Here is a 19,274-nt window from a genome sequence, read left to right as displayed (position 1 = left end):
CGCTCCGATCTGCCAGCACTGACTGGTGGAACGGACGGGGGAGGGGGCGGGTACAGCTGGCTCTGCCTCTAGATAGACAGAGCCAGCTGTCACTCACGCAGCTGGGCGGATCCCGTCATCTAAGTCGGGATCCGCTCCAGGTGCGGCGTCTCAGTATACCGCGAGCTGTAGCTCGCGGTATACTGAGCTTAGGGTAACGGGAGGACGCTAGTTTGTGTCCTCCCGTTACCCCAAGGAGAACTATGGGGAAAAACACTGACCCCATAGTTCTCCTTTAAAGACTCTGGATTTCATGTTGATTTTGCTATGTAAACAGAAAGTTGAAGTGTGAATATTTTTCGTTCTGTTCCCTCAGTATTTTTCTTTATTTTCATTTAATTAGGCTTATTTGTTTACTCAGGTTCAAGTATTTAAAAATAAATATCATAAACATCTACTGAAAGCTAGGTGACTTTTATGTCACACCAATGTCAAAAAAACATTTTACCTGTAAACATGAAATGGTCTATATAGCAATGTTTTCACACAAGACTCAACTTTCACCCAAGATTCATACATTTTTACATAGGATTCAATTAGAAAAATCAGTGAATTGTTTGTGAAAACATTGATAAATAGACGCCTAAGTAATAATGTTGCATAACGAACAGAGAATGAATTTGCAAGCTACTTTGGCCAGGCCCGACACTACCGCAAGGCAAGTCGAGCGGCCGCCTGAGGGCGCTGAAGGGTGAGGGCGGAAAAAACAGGGCATTTTGACAAGTACTTGTCAATATGCCTCGATTCATAGCGCAAATGCTTGCGCTATGTTTTGTTTTTTTTCTTCACTTACCTTCTGTCAGAGACTTACCCTGCAGCAGTCCGGCCGTGCATCACAACTCCACCCCCAACAGCGTCGTCTCCTGACGTCAGAGGGCAGAAGCCGACGGCCGAACGTTGCGCCGCCCCTTTCTCGCCACTCTGTACGATAAGACGGCGAGAGTTTCAATTGCTCGGCATTCTAGCAATGCGGAACGTTGAGCAATTGCTCACTCCGTACTGCACCGCTCTCCATCCTGAACCCAGGGTATTCCGTGGCCAGCATCTACACAGAAGGACTCATCCTGTGACCGGCTCCCTTCCAGAACCTGCAGCTGATCTCAGCATTCCCTGTCCAGCAATACAAACTACCAACCGCAAGTAACCCATTATAGATATGGTTTGACTACATAGAGACTTTCAGCTGCCTTGAATAGTTTGCATTGCTTTGAGCTACTCCCTATTCTTTGGAACCTGCTGTCTGCCTATCATCTAAACTGGCTACTCATATGTATTGGCTATAGTACAGCCTGCTGGTAGAAGCGGTCCTAGTCCAGCATGTGTCCTAGATAACCTACAGTGGGGGGTTGTAAGTGCAGGACTACTACTCGCCTCAAACCCCAGGGAATAATCCCTGCTGTTTTCCTTCTATTATTTCAGACACTCAGTTGTTGATTATATCTTTTGAACACTATTTTGCGTTTCTCCGTACTGTTACAGGCGGAGGGGTGCGCAAAAATGCACCTTCGCCTGTGTAGGCAAAAATCCTTGCACCGGCCCTGCCCTGTGCTTAGAGTTTTCATTCTGTAAACAAAAATAGTCTTACAGATCTGTGATGTATATAAGATAAGGGTCATGCTACTCAAAATATACATTTTAGTTTTTGATAGATTCCAGTGAGCTAAATAACTCACTGAATATATTTACTTTTTTAAGGATTCTGGCAGCAAGGTCTCCCTGCCATAGCTCCTACTGCTACGTCCTCTGCAATAAAAAGTGAAATGCCATTCCACCAGGAAAAATAAAACCCCTTTGGGGGCAGGAAACACAAGCAGAAATTGTTAATATGGAGTTTATGGATAATTCAGCTAAACTATATCTGCCAAAAACTCAGTTTTCAGTTGATACTAAGTATCTGTCCACAATATGAGTTTTTGGGGGGATTACCTTTTAGCACTATTAAATTGAATAATTACATGCACCCCATATGTACTTTAGATGTTATATACTCTTATCAATATAACAATATCATGTATATATGCTTATTTACATTCAAAGATTTACTTACCCATGTGGAGGTTTTGAATCGAACATGTCAATGCCTGACCTGGGTTTAAAGAAAAAAATATATGTTATATTTTCTCCAATTAAGCATTTGTATAAAATAGTCTTAAAATATAGAGAAATATGGCAATATATAGAGTATATAAATGTATTTATTGGGGTTGATTAACTACAGGCAAATAGGCTGTTCGCTTTGCAAGGGAATTTGCACTTTTTAAGGGAATTTTCCTTTAGTTTTGTGAATGTGGTGAAACTTCACTTTGCATACTCAGCAAAATAAAAACAACTGTATTTTTGCTTGCACATGACTGGGTGATAGAAGTCATCAGAGTTTTGTTTCATTCACTAAAATAAGGAAAAATGTCCCCCGCAAAGTGCAGATTCTCTTGCCTTTGGTAAATTAACACCATTGCCTCAAAAGAGACAGTAACAATATGTCTAACCATATTGTAACATTATCAGTGTTGTGTTACCCTCCTAACTCCCATACTGCTCTATACTCCCCTTACTGTGATGGGTCAGTGACCAACATGGGAAGGGTTCAGCACAGAATGATTTATCATTTGCTTAAAGTGTATATCAGAGCAAAATACAGTACATCTCTGCCATAAATGCACATTTCCCCATGTTGTATCCCTATAAAGAGCATACCTGTTGATCTGCCGGAAATACACTCAGCTTCTAAGACCTGTTGTGGGTTGAGAGTACACAGTATTTGTGTGGGCCGAGTGTTGTCAACTCTACCCAGTTTTTTTTTTTTAATGCTAAACTACTCTGCGGAGCAGCCGCCCCGACGGAGGGTGCCGCCCTAGGCAAACGCCTAGTTTGCCTCGCGGTAAATACGCCCCTGAGTATAACAAAACACTTTCAGTGGTATATTCAACAGACCAAAAGGGAGCAAATAAGACATGTTCATCATTGAGTGTACATACATCCCAGATAGCAAGCAATTGAGCTGCAAGTTTGAAAATGACTTGCTAAACTATTGCTAGACTTGCCAAGCTTCACAATTTGGTTGCAGAATTACAGCAAGTCTGCATTGCAAGTCTCCAGATCAATGTGCTTTGCAAAAGTGCTGTACACTTGCAGAGCTCTTGCTAAGACCTGCAGGACTCTTGCTGTAGACTTGCCAAGCAAATTTGCTACAAATTCAAAAAGTGTCAACTAGAACTTGTGCTGCATGTGTTCTGAAAGTCTACCAGTCCCGTTTAATGTTTTATCAGAAAGATTTAATACTGAGATCATGATTGTAAGTTTTTATGACCACTTTTTAGTAAAGTTTGCTTGAGGATTTCATGCTATGCGATATTCTATTTCTGCTATAGGAGGAGAGGAGATAGCTGTGAGCTGTGATCTGTATTGAGGATGTTTCTGAGCGTTATCTGACCATTATATAACATATGGTCCATCGAGTCTGGTGAGTGGAAGGAGTGTACAAAAGAGCATGCAGTTTGTAATTGGATCTGGATTTTTTTACACAAGAAGCACTATGAGGGGAATTTATCAAAACTGGAGCAGACAAAATCTGGAGCAACTGTGCACGGCAACCAATCAGCTTGTCTTTTTCATTTTCATATCTTAACTGAACAAACTGAACAGAGAAGCTGATTGGTTGCCCTGGGCAACTGCTCCAGATTTTGTCTGCTCCAGTTTTGATAAATCCCCCTCTATGTGTTTTCTTTGCGTTATGTGAAGCATATGTGGATTGTTTACACATGCACTATTCGGACACACTTCATAGTGGAGGCTTTTTGAATGAATTGGACATTTTTTTTCCTTTTTGCTTGAATTCATTTATTATTTCAAGATCTGGGAAATATTTTTGTTATGCACTTTATTTGATGTGCTTATCTTTGCTATATCTTATATAAGCGCAGTGTGGTTTGGGATATTTATAATTTATGCTGATCTAATGCCCTATTACACTTGGTGCTTATTTGGTGTTTTATCTTAGTGGAGATGAGAGGGTTTCGGAGCGCAGATTTATTGAATAAAAATGACAGTACATTTTTTTACAAAAAAATTTGATTTTAGCATGTGTGTGCAAAAATTAAAAGATTGCTCCGTTACGAAGGTGATTAAAGAACTCACCCCAAAATAGAAACACTGCTGTAATGCTTACATAACACTTACTCTAAGCTTTTTTCTAGTTTGGCTGCTTTATCTTGTAGTTTCGAAATTTCTTTCTCATCCTGAGGAGTCTGTTTCTTTTTCTGCAGATTTCTTAAATGACAATACAACCGTTTTCCCAGTCCTTCCACCAAAGGTAAATGAAATCTAAGAGGAAATTGCATTTTAGTAATAGTACAATGCATCGACAATTTAGAAAAGTATTTTTAAATGTTATTGGCATGAGACATTATATGGAATTATAATAATGCTTTAATTATGTAATACAAATATAGTAGATGTACCTAAATGTATTTTTTATATAATAAAGTACAGATTAGGAGTACAAAAATAAACAAAGATCTTGGTGAATTTTTTGCACTTAATGAATCTCCAGACATATTGCCTGCCACCTTATGGGAAACACACAAAGCTGTAATGAGAGGGAAATTGGTTGAACTAGGATCCAGGAAGAAAAAAGAGAATACGAAGAATATAGAGGACCTGTTTAAACAGATTGGGGAATTAGAAATACTACATAAGAAATCACTTTTTTCAGATCACTTAGAACAATTACTTAATAAGAGGGAAGAATTAAAAAACCTATTAAAAATATTAAAGCTTTACAGAAGTTCCACTGGCTGGAGGGTATACAATATAAATGGGGTAACAAACCAGGAAAAGTATTATCCAGATCATTAAGCCACAGGAAGATGCAGACTTATATCCCTAAAATTAAGACAACAGACTCCATGGCCCTCACCCCTAGAGACATCACCGGGGAATTTAAAGAATGTTATTCAACACTGTATAATGTCTCTTTTTATAATAAAACTGACGCAGAAAACATCAGACCATAGACAGGAGGTAGTAAGAGAGTATCTGGATAGGGATAAACTACCATCACTACCAGTAGAATCTTTGGGAAGATTGGAAAAGGAGATAGAAGTCGGGGAATTGGAGTGTAGTCTTTCATAAATGGCTAAAGGGAAAGCACCAGGCCCTGATGGTTTAACCGTGGTATACTATGTAACTTTTAAAGATGCATTACTTCCCCGGTTAGCGAATTATGTGAACTCATTAACGGCAGATGGTAAGCTCAGACCAGAAACTACATTAGCACATATAACGGTAATTCCCAAACCAGATAAAGACCCTACGAGTTGCGGGAGTTATAGGCCCATATCATTATTAAATATGGATATTAAGCTATTTGCAAAAGTTCTGGCAAGGAGACACTCACCACTGACATCTCAATTTATCTCTTCTGACCAAACCGGATTCATACCCGGCAGAGAAGCTAGAGAAAACTCATTAAGAACTTTAGCAGTAATGACTTACGTGAAACAACAATCCCAGCCAACACTATTACTATCAACAGATGCAGGGAAAGCGTTTGATAGGGTGGCTTGGGATTTTTTATTACTCACACTACAATATATGGGCATGGGAAGTAAAATGATGAGCTGGATCTCGGCACTATATAAGGAACCGAGGGCGCTAGTAAGAGTTAATGGTTACCCTCAGTGAGGGTTGCTCATTGAGTAACGGCACACGCCAAAGTTGCCCACTCTCTCCCCTATTATTCGCAATATCATTGGAACCTTTTTTAGCAAACATAAGAGAAAACAATGACATCCATGGCGTAGTTATAGGAAATAATAAACATAAGTATTCAGCTTATGCTGATGACATATTGTTCTATATACAACAGCCTAGAATATCTATTCCAAATCTAATAGCTGCATTTTGGGAATATGGGGGACTATCTAATTTTAAGATTGATCTTGATAAATCAAAGATATTATATATTAGCCTGCCGCCTAGGGAGGTGATGTTGCTGCGCTCAAGCTTCCCATTTAGGTGGCAGACAAAGAAATTGAAATATCTGGGGATTAATCTAACCCCCCATCAGCAAGAACTTTTTAATTATAACTATATCAACCTTTTAAATGATATTAGGAAGGACTTGCAACAATGGACCGCATTATATCATTCATGGATCAGTAGAATAAATATAGTTAAATTTAGACCAAAATTTTGGTAAATGGATAGAGGAAGGTACGCTACGATTACATCATGTGATGGACCGAGAGATGGTAAAGCCATTATCGATATTGTGTTGATCCCCATCACCATCTATGATGGATAAGTGGCGCTACCTCCAACTAACCCATTTTTTGCAACTATTACCTAAACCAATTAGATCAATGGATGAGTTAAACCCAATTCAAGTGATACTATCATCATGCCCAAAGGGAAGTATATCACTGTTGGCGGACTTGCTGTCACAAACGGATCCTATACCGATCCCAGGGTTTATGTTGCAATGGGAAGAAGACCTGGGAATCCCCTTATCAGAACAAGGGAAACTAAGAGTTCTGCAACGGGTGTGTAGAACCTCAATATCATCCTATATAGAGGAGATGAATTATAAACTCTTGTCGAGATGGTACCTTACACCTGTAAGATTACACTCTATTCACTCTTAATAACTCACAATTATGTTGGAGAGTTTGTGGTATGAGGGCAACTATGGCACATATATGGTGGCAATGTCCTGTTATTAATAATTATTGGGAAAAAGTGGGTAGGATCATCTCCTCTATACAGGGAACACCTATGAGTCTGGATCCCTGGGTAATGCTATTCCATAATAGTGAAGGGTCATGGCCAAGATATAAAAAGTCTATTATACCTCATTTGTTGAACTCAGCAAAATGCTTGATACCTATATATTGGAAACGTATAGAACCCCGACCCAATAAAGGAATGGTTTATAAAAGTTTCAATATTAAAAGTAGTCACATTGTGATCACTATTACCCAATGACTCCCCAATTACAATATCCTCGATTAACTCTGCATTATTAGTCAAAATAAGTATTCGATGTTCTGTAAAATATGGCAAGGATGGTTCATGTATAGGAACTCACCTATGAGTGATGTCCTCAGTGATCAGTGATGTCCTCATATAATTAAGGTATGAAAATGTCGGCTCCCCTGTATACCATGGGATGGTCCCAGATCTCAATTAATGTTAAAAAGAAAGGGTGGGACTAAGGAGCCAGTCAGTTGTGCTTATGTGTGTCAGAGATTTCATCATTCTGCTGCCTATATATATTTATGATCAATTTTCAAGGTTACCTGTAATTATTTAGTTAAATATGTGTTAAGGATATAATTAGGCACAATTAACGGTATTTTAAAATAAACATAATAGACACACACTATCACATTTTGATTAATAAAATTAATTGATTCACTTTTTTCACTTTGATAAAATATTTGAGGTGCACAGAATATTTGGCAGATAGAGTATTGATTTATGGAAAGCACAAAATTATTGTCTGAGTTGAAGGGTATAAACAGTAAAGAAATGGAAACACTAATGAAATTAAAAATAACTGGTAGTCAATAATAAAGCTAAATATAATATGACACATCACGTTAAAGGTTAAAATCGGGAAGGCTGGCCCTGTGCAGACATAGATTGGGTTATGGATAATGGGTATAATACGGAGGTTAGAAGGAAATAAGGCAATGTCTGTTCACCTTTAGAAAACGTCAAGTGACGAAACGCGTCAAGGGGCAGATCTTTCTGACACGAACTGTTTAGCAGTGTGTCTGTTCTTAGTTGTTGGTCTGGCCGGCCGGAAAACTTTTTTAAACTTCTATGTGAACTGTTCATCCTAAATAAAAACTTTGTTTAATTATACTGCACTATGGAGGCTGTTTCTCTCTCTTAAATCCCTTTTGAATCATCACCGAGACGGGGAGATAAATATAACAGCAACTGGCGAGCGGAAGGAGCCGGGGTTTAAACTGGACTCGGTGCAGCGCGACGGGCGAGGTTACCTGGGGTTATCTGCCACATTGCCGGGGAATCCTGCACATATCAGTGAGCTAAGGGACCGGAATTACAGCTATTGAGAGGAGCTTGCTGTCCATACACCATCTGGTGAGTAACCACCGTTTGGGGGGCTTCAGATCGGGTGAGGAGGAATTGTGGAACTCTCATCAGAACGCTTAATTGATTTTTATATAACTTATCTATTTTTTTCGTATATATATATTTTTTGGTGCAGTTTGTGTTAGTTCACATCACGGACTGAAATTTCTGGAAGGACTTGTGTTTTTTCTTTTTTCATTTTTCGTTTTTTTCATTTTTTTACATCCTTTTCATCTTTGTATTTGCAATACAATTTTGATTGTTACATTTGCTTCACTGTTTTCACTGCTAATTTGCACTTCTTCACATATTTATGAAATAATTTTATTGAATGGTTATTTAATTTTTTATAGTTCACTTCGATATACTTAGTTTTAATATTTTTATAGTGTGATATCCTGTTACATTTATTCACTTATCCTGTTGAGGAATGTAGCTTTCCTTTTTGATTGTTTGCACATCAGCACTTTTTCAGTCCTTTATGGTACTTTATATTCATTATTGGTAGGTTTTTTTGAAGACTTACACACAGGGTGTCACTCATGTTTTGATCCATATATATTCACATATTTTCATATTTATCTCAAACCTTTAGCACTGTGACAACACTTTACAATATCTTGTTTTGTTTTGTTCCTGGAGCTCCTCCCACTGGACCAGCGCTGACTCCTTGCTGCTCTCTCCAGCACAGTGAGTGAGGGCAAGGGGGGGAACGGGACACTATTATGCTGCAGAGTTTAATTGTAAATGTATTCTCTGCACTGTATTAGATGTATTAGCAGTATATACTCTATATGTACTACATATAGAGTACACACTGCTCATACTGTGCAGACAATACATTTACAATTATACTCTGCTAACATGAATGGATTAAATGATCTATATGTAGCCCTGTACTAGGGATCATTTAATCCATTCATGTTAGCAGAGGATAATTGTAAATGTATTGTTGCAGTGCACTCTATATGTACAAGTACTATATAGGACATATAGCATGCACTGCAACAATAAATTTACAATTATCCTCTGCTAATATGAATGGGTTAAATGATCCATAATACATGATATGTAGCCCTGTACTACGGATCATTTAACCCATTCATGTTAGCAGTGCAGAATTGTATATCTATATGCACTGTACATATACAGCACAAATGTCCCGTACATTGCAGCATTAGATTTACAATGATCCCCTGCTAACATGAATGGGTTAAATGATCCATAGTACAACTACATGTTATGTACTATTATGTACTATAAATCATGATTTAACCTATGCATGTTAGCAGGGGAGAATTGTAATTCTATTACTGCAGTGTGCAGGACATATGTACTGCGGATCATGATTTAACCCATTCATGTTAGCAGGGCCGAATTGTGAGCGCCTCCCACAAGCTGAGCACCGAGACGCGATGCAGTGATCCTGCCCAGCGCCGACTACGAGAGGCACCGCATGAGGCAACAGGGATCGGAGTGAATCTGTGAGTGAGGGAAGCTGGGACGGGGCTGGCTGTAAATCTATTGCTATAGTGTACTGGACGTGTGTAATGTATATGTAGTACATATATACAGCACATACCTCCACTACACTCCAGCAATAGAGTTACAATTCTCCGCTGCTAACATGAATAGGTTAAATCATGATCCATAGTACAGAACATGTAGTTGTACTGTGGATCATTTAAAGTCACCTGTCCCTTTAAGAAAAAGTATCAGTAATTAGTATCGGCAAGTACATGAGGGGAAGTACTTGTACTTGGGCCTGAAAAAGTGGCATCGGGACATCCATACTAATTATATTCCAAAACTACCAGTTATTCACCCACAAACAATATTAAGATCTCTTAACCATAAACCCCTGTAAAACATTGCTGCAAATTATATGAAGTAAGGAAGAGGGAAAATGAAAATAAATGGATTGTGAGATACAGTATACATATACACATAACTGTATTTCCATGAAGGAAAATATAGGGTTTGGCACAATATAAAATCAGCTCCCAGGCTTGTTCACACCAGAACATTTTGTTACCGGACCAAAAAAGCATCCCAATGTATTTCTGGGCTCTGTTCACACCAGCGCAGTCCGTTCCGGACAAGACAAAAAAAAAATACTGCTTGTCTTTTTTTCTCTGATCTGGAATGCATCAAGAACGCATACAATGCATGCAAATGCACTGGAACGCAACTGAAAGCCCATTTTAAGCTTACAAAAAACCCTGTTCCTGGATGCAGCAAAATCGCAGTAAAACCACAGTAATATCGCTGCAAAAATGCAGCAAAACGCAATGCACCAGATCGGGTCCAGAAAAATGTGTGAACCTGGTCTAAAGGCTTGTTCACACCATCTGCGGATCAGAGCGTTTTTTCGTCCACACCTGAAATGCATCCCAATGTATTCCTATGGTATTTCTGTGCTCTGTTCACACCAGTGCAGTCAGTTCCGGTGTAGGGTGAACAAATGCTGCATCTAGTGTGGTGTGTCTAGAACGCACCACAACGCATGCAAACGCACTGGACCACACCTGAAAGCCCATTGTAAGCTAAAAGAAAAAAATGCACTGGAACGCACCAGAACGCATAAATGCACTGCAATGCATATGCAGAAACACATGCAGATCTGGTCCAGACATGGTGTGAACAAGCCCTCAGATATACTGTATATATATTACACAGAAATCAACACTAAAAGCATAAACATATACAAATAAGTTACTGTATAAAACAACAACACTCTCAATCACTAACTGTTACTTTGTTCTACATGGCTCTAGTGATCCCTAGCAAATCTCGATGGTCAGAGTTGACATTTTAGATTTCTTCATGGGAAATATTATGTAGCACCCTGTAAAGCTGGAGCGCTTAGTAAATTTAGTATTGTCAGATTGTATTTAGTCTGATGCTGATCTATAGTGTATGCTCATTTGGTTTCCCCTAAGCAATCAGTCATTGTTTGCATCTGGCTGCTGCTGGGTTTATCCTTGCCACAGTGGAGAGCAACCAATAAGAGATTGCTATGAGTATGTATGTCTCTCTAGCCAATCACTAGGAGGTTGATGGCCAGTAGTGCATGCTGGCAGAGGATATAAATACTTGAAGTGGACCATGTGAGTTCTCTCTTCCTCCCCCGGGCCCTGCCTGGGGGGAAACTGCTACTGACTGTTTGATATGGCTAGGTCTGTCTGGGGGCTCAGTGGTTACTACTGAAACCAAGGATGAAGAGGACTGGTGACTTCATATCCAAGTACTGCTTTGCCAGGTGCTCTACACACAGATTGCCCAATCTGGCTTAAAGGTCCTAGTCTGTGAATGGCAGCAGTTGCTGTCATTCACAGACTAGGAGTCTACATCAGCCTGGATGATCCTGACCCTAATCCCAGAACATCTACAATAAAATTCATCAGTATCATATGTACAGTCTTGACCTCGCTTTTATCGGTCGCCACAGAGGGTGATAAGTGCTATTGGGGCAGCTGGCCACTAAAAAATCCTTTTTGCCTGTTTATCATTTTGTTATCTATGCCGCTAATTTCTGTCATATTTAGCAATGAAGATAAGCTAGAGAAAACTTTTCTGTGTAAAAAAAAGAAAATTTTAAACGTCTCTTTTTTAGGAGAAATTTGGAGAGGATTTTTACCACTTTAAAGAAAAACTAAAATATTATTGGTTCAAAATGTATTAAATATTTACACTTTTCAAATTATTCTTTCTATTATTTTTTCATTACTTGTCATGAGGAAGATGGATGTGATATGCCTCCGTGTTTGTAGCTCTACTGGTCTGATTAGACCTGGTATGGCTTGTGGTACCCTTGGTTAAGACAACAGTGTCTATATTTTAGTGTTGGGTAGTAATGAGGGTTTGTTTAGCTTTAATGTCACTTTAAAGTGGACCTTTATCCATATCTTTAGCTACTTCAGTACCGACCACTGTAAAAAAAAAGTCATGTCCTGAAGCAGTTATACCAAGAACACGGCTGCAGCAGCCGAATCATTTTAAACAGCTATCAATGGCTGTTTAGATACAAGTGATCTGTCCCCATGCAGACCTGGGACTAGCACAGTGGATCTCCCCTGACAGATCGGAGAGAGATAAGCAAGCTTCTAGCCGCTGATCTCTCCTACAATCATTGGACCAGGAAGTGATGTGTACTACATCACTTCCGCTGTCACTGTTTACATTTTTCTCTGCTTCATCAGCTTCTTTGGGGTCCCTGGGTGGCATTAGGGGTCTGTCACATCATATTTCCAATGACATAATGGGCTTGTTAGCCCTCCTATGTGATACCAATAAAGTTAAGTGTAAAAAAAAGTAGTCACATAAAAAAAAAGTAAAAATGCCAAACAAATTCCAAAAACGAAAATTGCGCCACACAGGTTATCGTCGCAAATGTCAGAGTGAGATAAATAATTCTAGGGCCAGTAATCACTGTTAACACTAAACTGATGAGCAGTAAAAGCTTTAAAATTGTGGGTATTGCAGTTGTTTGCGGTTTCATGGGTGAACAAAATTTTAAGGCTTGACATGTTTGGTATCTATTTACCTGGCATGACCCCCATCTTTAATATTTTGCCAACAATTGGGTATTATATTCTGTGTCTGTGTACTAAATATAATTTTAATGTATTTAATCCTAAAAATGCTGGTTTGATAAACATTTGCGCAAATACCGTGCGACATAAAAAAAACTGCAACAAGCAATTCTTTATTCTACAGGACCTCTGCTTTTATGGTGAGATTTTCCAGCAATGCTCTGCTGATGACAAGGCAATCCGAGTGTGCATTGCTTTGGCAAACTGAAGTCATTTTGCCCTTTCAAAGCAGGAAGTGTAAGTATTTCCAAATTACAGCATTTTACACCTGGCATGTCTATGTTACTATTAATCATCATACATAGAGGATGCATTGGTAGAATTTGATTTATGAATGTAAAGGTCCAATAGGTGTGAGAGGTTGTCCATTCCATTGCTGGTGAGTAAAAAAGCCTGCTCTGTATTTTATAGTATAGATGCTGTGGTAATTGTTTTCCTGATTAAAGCATGGAGCTCGAAATGAAACACATTGAAATTAAGTTTTCTTTGATGTTTAGCCCCATTATCTGCCTGCATCATATTTGTCTAATAGAAGTTATACCCAGGGACCATCTGCATATGACTGTTATTAACAAGCTACACTAATTAAACCTGCTCGCATGAGTGAGAGGTAAAGGCAAATGTTTTGGATATACCTCTCTTTTGGATCACAGGATTACATTTACTAATGTACTCCTGGGACCCAAAGTCAGCATATATCAGGCTAATATCCATGCTGGTTTTCTAATTGACAGTTGGCTCTGCCTCTTTGAATACAGTTGAGAGCCAGGGCCAGCTGTGCCAACCCCTGCCAGCACTGAAAGGGGGGAGTGGGAGAATCCCTATAAGGGTCAGTGACGGTCTGGGAGCAGAAGCCTAATGCTGACTGTTCAACCCTCACAATATACGTCAGCTCTTGGTGTCAGACTCCATTCACGCATGCAAATGCACTAAACACAAAAAAACAATGCATTCTAATGTGCATTGTTCACACTAGGGTGGCGTCCACGTGGTACAAAAATGCATGTCCTGCAAAAAATCCAAATGCGATTTTCTGGGCAGATTCCACGCAAAATCCATGCCTATTTTACCATTTGCACGTTTTCGTGCCACGCGGTTTACCGGGCGGAGAACGCTACCGCTATGTGTGAATGGAGCCTTAGAGCTGGCATGGTACAGCTACAGTGTCCCATGCCAGCAATAAGCATTGGGGAGAGTAAAACATAAATTCCATATTACGATCCTATTAGCTGAATTACACATTCGTGCATAAATGCCACCTTACATATTTAAATCGTGTGGTTTCTTCATATTGAGATGACTACGCTTAGAAGGACTTTCCTATCTACTCTCTTCTACAGGATTATTAAGTGCCTTATATTTTGTGTGGATGCGTCACAGGATGCAACATACTGTGCAAAGTTGCAGTGGGTGCTTCTCAATGCCTCCAGCCACCTTCAATGCCCTCCCGCTCCCTCAGCAATGTCCTCCTGGTCCCTGCAGTGTCCACAACCTCCTCCAAAGCCCCAAGCTAGCTGCAATACTCCATAGCCATCAGAGCTCTTCACAGTCCTGTGCAGAGTCCCCCACCTTATTCTGTTGACCTGCAGCTCACTCCATAGCACCCTTCCAGTGCCACCAAGCCTCCTAAATGATTCCCAGCACTGCTCCTTAGGCCCTTTCGTTGCCCCTCCAGCCTACCTCAGTCCTATAGCTTATGGTTGCCATTCGTCCCCGTTTCCTGGGGACAGGCTCCATTTTGAGAGGTCTGTTCCTGGGAAATAAGCATCCCCAGCTGTATCTACAGTCGGAGTAAATGCAGTTCCACTGCCTTTTGTTCTTGGCTGCTCCACTGGGGAACATCACTGTTGGAACTTCTTGCACAGCCTCACAGAGAACACAAGCACACAGTCTGATATGCATGCTGCTCATGGCTTGACTAAAACAGGAGAGTATCTACCATAGATATATAACAGAACTTATAAACACTGCCATCTAGTGACCGAAATTGTATACTGCAGTAGTTATTGCTATAAACACAGTAATATGTATTCTAACAATCCCAAAGAATGTTAGGAAGTAGAGCCACTGTCAACCCCCACTCCACTTTGGGCTCCAGTAACATGGAGTAGGGGGATGAGGCTTTGTACTCAGCGCTTGGTGGTGGTGCCAGAGTTACCTGTCACATGGTATGTCTGATGGAAATTGGGACTCAGTGCAGGGTCTTTGTTCACTGTGGAGGCCCTGCATGTCCTGGCTGGCCAATCATCACCCACCACCAACTGCTGACAACGAGCACCTGAGCTGAAGAGTGAGGTGCAGGGGCCACACTAACATTATGTGACACACTTGCATGTACTGACACCGTATGAAACGTTTTGACCTCTACACTTTGTGTAACTTACTACTCTGACCTCTGCTACTTTGAGCTCTGCATTACATAATACTCTGAGCTCTGCATTACTTACTATTCTGTGCTTTGCGTTACTTACTTCTCTGACCTCTGGTTAGGTACTACTCTGACCTCTGAACTGTGTGTTACTTAGTACTCTGAGATCTGCATTACTTACTACTCTGACCTCTGAGCTCTGCGTTACCTACCACTCTTACCTCTGAGCTCTATGTTACCTACTGTTAGAGTTGGGCTCTATGTTCGAGTCGAACAACAGTTCGAGTTGAACAACAGTTCGAGTCAAAAATCGGTAGTTTGTGTGCTTTGTTTGTGTCACTGGTGTTCCTTCTTCTGCGTCACCAGTGTTCCCGTTTTTTTTTCTATTTATTTTGTTTTTTCTTTTAAAAAATGTTTTTTGATTTTTACTTTTTTTTCAGCAGCAGGTTCTTTTGCTCTGTCATTGGTGTTCCCCCTTCTGCGTCGCAGGTGTTGCCGTTTTGTTTCTTTTTTTTTAAATAATAAGCCATTGTACAACAGTTTATAGTGCACCAAGCACATTCAATAGAGTATTGCACCCAAGCACCAATTTCCCATCCCACATTCTCTAATAAAATATTATAATAAGCCCTGCATCATGTCTGAAAGGCCAAGGAGAGAGGTGTGTGACAGGTGCATAAAGTTTAAATTTCTTACGGCAGGGCCCATTCCTGGGCCCATCAAGAGTAACTGTGAAGGGTTACAGTGTGGAGGCACCAACACCAAAGTCCCATTTTTTCCACACCTGTGTGACAGGTATTTATAATTTAAATTTTTAGAGCAGGGTCCAATCCTGCTCTCATCAAGAATAACTCTGAAGGGTTTCGGTGTAAAGGCACCACTAACACTAAAGGCCTAATTTTAAAGCACCTGTTGTTACTTTCATCCAACTGAAAAAGAGGCACCAGAATCTATCCATAAAATCTCTAACCTTGTTCCGAGTGTCCTAAAATGTGGCCTCTTCATACAGGCTGCCTCCCCAAGCAGTTATTTACAAGATTAAGGGAAAACCAATTACCTGCAATTTAAATGTAATTTTTTTCTTTATAAATGTAATTTTTTGCTGCAGCTGGTTCTATACATTGTACCGATTTGCCATTTTACAGGCAGTTTAAAGTTTACCAACAGTCCCTCTTGCAGCAATTGCAAATTAAAATCGCTGATTTGGAAGATAGATTCAAGTGGAATAACGTTAAATTCAAGGGTATCCCAGAATCCGTAACCGTCTCTGAACTTTTGCATTATCTTAATCAAATGCTTAAAGCGGTACTTTTGATGCACACTGCCTCTGAGTTACTTATTGAGAGAGCCCACAGGCTCCACAAGCCAAAACATCTCCATGATTCTGTCCCAAGGGACGTTATAGCTAGGCTTCACTTCTACCATGTTAAGGATAAGCTTATGCTCCTCACTGAACAATAGCAAGAGCTTCCTACTACATATTTGCATGTCTCAACTTTACCGACATCTCTGCAGCCACTGCAAAGAAAAGGAAAGACTTTGTCGTTATCACCAAAGCCTTTACGAGATAACAAGATTCTGTACAAATGGGGATTTTCCACTAAATTGCTGATCTCCTACCAACATGCAATTGTCCCTATTCTGACGCCAGCCGGGTGGCATTAAACAGCTCTAAGGCTGGGTTCACACTTGGGCGTCATAATATGCGCGTTTTTACCACGATTTGCGGTCAACGAAACGCGCAACAAACGCGTGTTCACGAGGGCTATTCGGCTGTATCCTATGGATACGCGCGGAAATACGCCCCAAAGAAGCTCCTGTACTTCTTTGGGCGTAGGGCGTTTTTCAGCGCGTTCCTACGCGCTGAAATACGCCCAGGTGGGAACCATGCCCATAGGAAATAATGGGATTTCACTTGCTCTGCGTTTTGCAGCACGTCGATCAGCACTGTAAAACGCTCAGGTGTGAACCAGGACTTAATTTGGGGAATCTCCATCTCACTACCCCCTGTTCAGGCCAAATGTACAATGCCAGCAAAAATGCCAAAGGACTGGTCTGTACGCTGATTCACTTTCAGTTTCATCTACTCTCTATTTCTGGAGTCATGCATTTCTACACTTGTGCCATTAGATGGTGCCATGTTACAATTTTCAGGAAATTACATCCTGCTGTTCACAATGAATTATTCTCGATAGTTCCATTATCTTTTGTGTATACCTACACACCACAGTTACTTGTGTGCTAAGCACACACAGTTTTGTTATTCTATTATATTACAATGTTGTTACCATGTATTTGGTTTATTCATGTAACTTGTTTATTGCTGTGTGATTTTATATTATCCTCTTCTGTCATTGATTGCCGATATTGTTTTCCTGACATGTTCATTTACAGTGACTCTAGCTGTTTCCATACTTCTGCTCTATTTTATTTCTCCTCTAGCTCTCCTCCTGATCTATTTTCATCCCTCAGTGACACCTCTCAGCATTCCCCCTGCTCATCAAGTCCCTGAAAATAAGTGCCCTCAATGTGAAGGGGCTTAATCATCCATGTAAGCGATCCATGCTTTGGAAAAAGGTCAATTCCTTGAAATACAATATACTTTGTGCTTGAGAAACAAATTTTCAAAGAGACAAACTGCCTGCTTGCAAGTTTAAAGGCTTACTCCATTATTTTTTTGCCAATTCAGGCAGGAAGTGCAAAGGAATTATGGTGGCCGTTAAAAACTGTGTGGCCTTTCAGAAGGACGACCTCTTTATTGAATCTAACGGTAGATATATAATTTTGGTAGCCACCCTAAATAACACATTCGTGACTCTAACACACATCATAGGAAAACATTTTCTTCCCTGATGGCCAACCTGACCCCCATACGTAAAGCCCATCTTTTTATCTGTGGAGATTTTAACACCGTTGTAGAACCTGATTTTGATTCATCTAACCCAAAACAACGCCCTGATCGTTTCTTGTCCACATTTCTATATACTATATCTGGAGACATCTGTCTCCACAAAATGGAAAAAGACTATAACTTTTTTTTCAAGTACCTAAAATTCATATTTCAGACTGGATTTATTCCTGACTGACAAATTCACTCTACAGCAAGTCTCCAAGGTAGATATTGGACAGATAACGTGGTCGGATCACGCCCCTATCTCACTTACTTTACTCCCGAACTTTGTTCACCGTCCAACATGGAGACTAAATGCTGGCGTATTGCCTAATCCTACTCACAGAGAATATCTTCAGTCTGAATTGCTGTCCTTCTTTCAAACTAATTCTACCTGTCACTAGCTCTATCATATTGTGGACCAGCCTCCGATGAAAAAATCCCATCCATGATATGGTGGGAACATGAATTACAATTCATTTTATTCTATCAAAGTTTGAGACTACGTTAGAATGTGTGACAGATGACGTGGTCACACATTTGAACGTAATCCCGCCCAGTTTTTCAGCGGTGGAATGTGACCGCCATGCATTCCAACGCTTTCTTAGCTGTTCCAGAGCACATCGGCATCGCAAAGCACATGTGCAGGAGAACCGATCTGCCCTGGAACAGCTGATCGGTCCTGAAATGTCACTTCTATCCGACGGTGGTATGTAAGATTGCAGTCGGAGAGAAGTGACATTTGAAGACCGATCAGCTGTTCCAGGGCAGATCGGTTCTCCTGCACATACGATTTGCAATGCCGATCTGCCCTGGAAAAGCTGAGAAAGCGTTGGAATGCATCACCTATTGGCGGTCACACATTCTACCGTTAAAAAAACTGGGCGGGATTCACATTCTAATTCACATTCTCATTCTAGTCACACATTCTAATGTAGTCACAAACTTTGATAGAACACCGCCATCAGGGGGGTATGGCCGGTACACATGTGAGGGGTCTGGGCAGCCTTGGGGGCCTCTCACATGGGTATCAGCTGTACAAGGGTCGGCATGGCAGAGGTGACAGGGGAGGAGGTGGAGGAGGCCAGGCCCCAGCAGCAGGTAAGAAGAGTTGGGAGGAGGTACAGGGAAAGGGACCCCGACGACCAGCCCACCTGGGACCCTGCAGAGCCAACCAAAGAGAGTCTCAGGTGGGCTATGCAGGATCTATGGTGTGCTCTGCAGGGTCTCAAGTAAGTCCAGAGTCCAGCACGCTACTGCAATATTAGAGACCGCTGGG

At 40.5% G+C, this 19,274-nt stretch overlaps 1 protein-coding gene across 1 annotated transcript in view; it reads right to left on the bottom strand.

Annotated features, from left to right (window-relative positions):
* LOC108801697 (probable ATP-dependent RNA helicase DDX60) overlaps positions 1 to 19,274 on the bottom strand; it is a 77,682-nt gene that overhangs the window by 37,809 nt on the left and 20,599 nt on the right. The window contains exons 8-11 of the mRNA XM_018573601.1: positions 18,418 to 18,421; positions 12,865 to 12,869; positions 4,216 to 4,295; positions 2,087 to 2,125 (exon numbers count right to left, since the gene is read on the bottom strand). Of these exons, the coding sequence (XP_018429103.1) occupies positions 2,087 to 2,125; positions 4,216 to 4,295; positions 12,865 to 12,869; positions 18,418 to 18,421 (128 nt within the window). The remainder of the gene's footprint in view (positions 1 to 2,086; positions 2,126 to 4,215; positions 4,296 to 12,864; positions 12,870 to 18,417; positions 18,422 to 19,274) is intronic.

This window comes from Nanorana parkeri, unplaced genomic scaffold (assembly GCF_000935625.1).
Source record: "Nanorana parkeri isolate BGI_ZX_2015 unplaced genomic scaffold, ASM93562v1 scaffold2447, whole genome shotgun sequence".
Classification (NCBI taxonomy): Eukaryota; Metazoa; Chordata; class Amphibia; order Anura; family Dicroglossidae; genus Nanorana; species Nanorana parkeri.
This window is presented reverse-complemented; position numbering and strand designations above follow the sequence as displayed.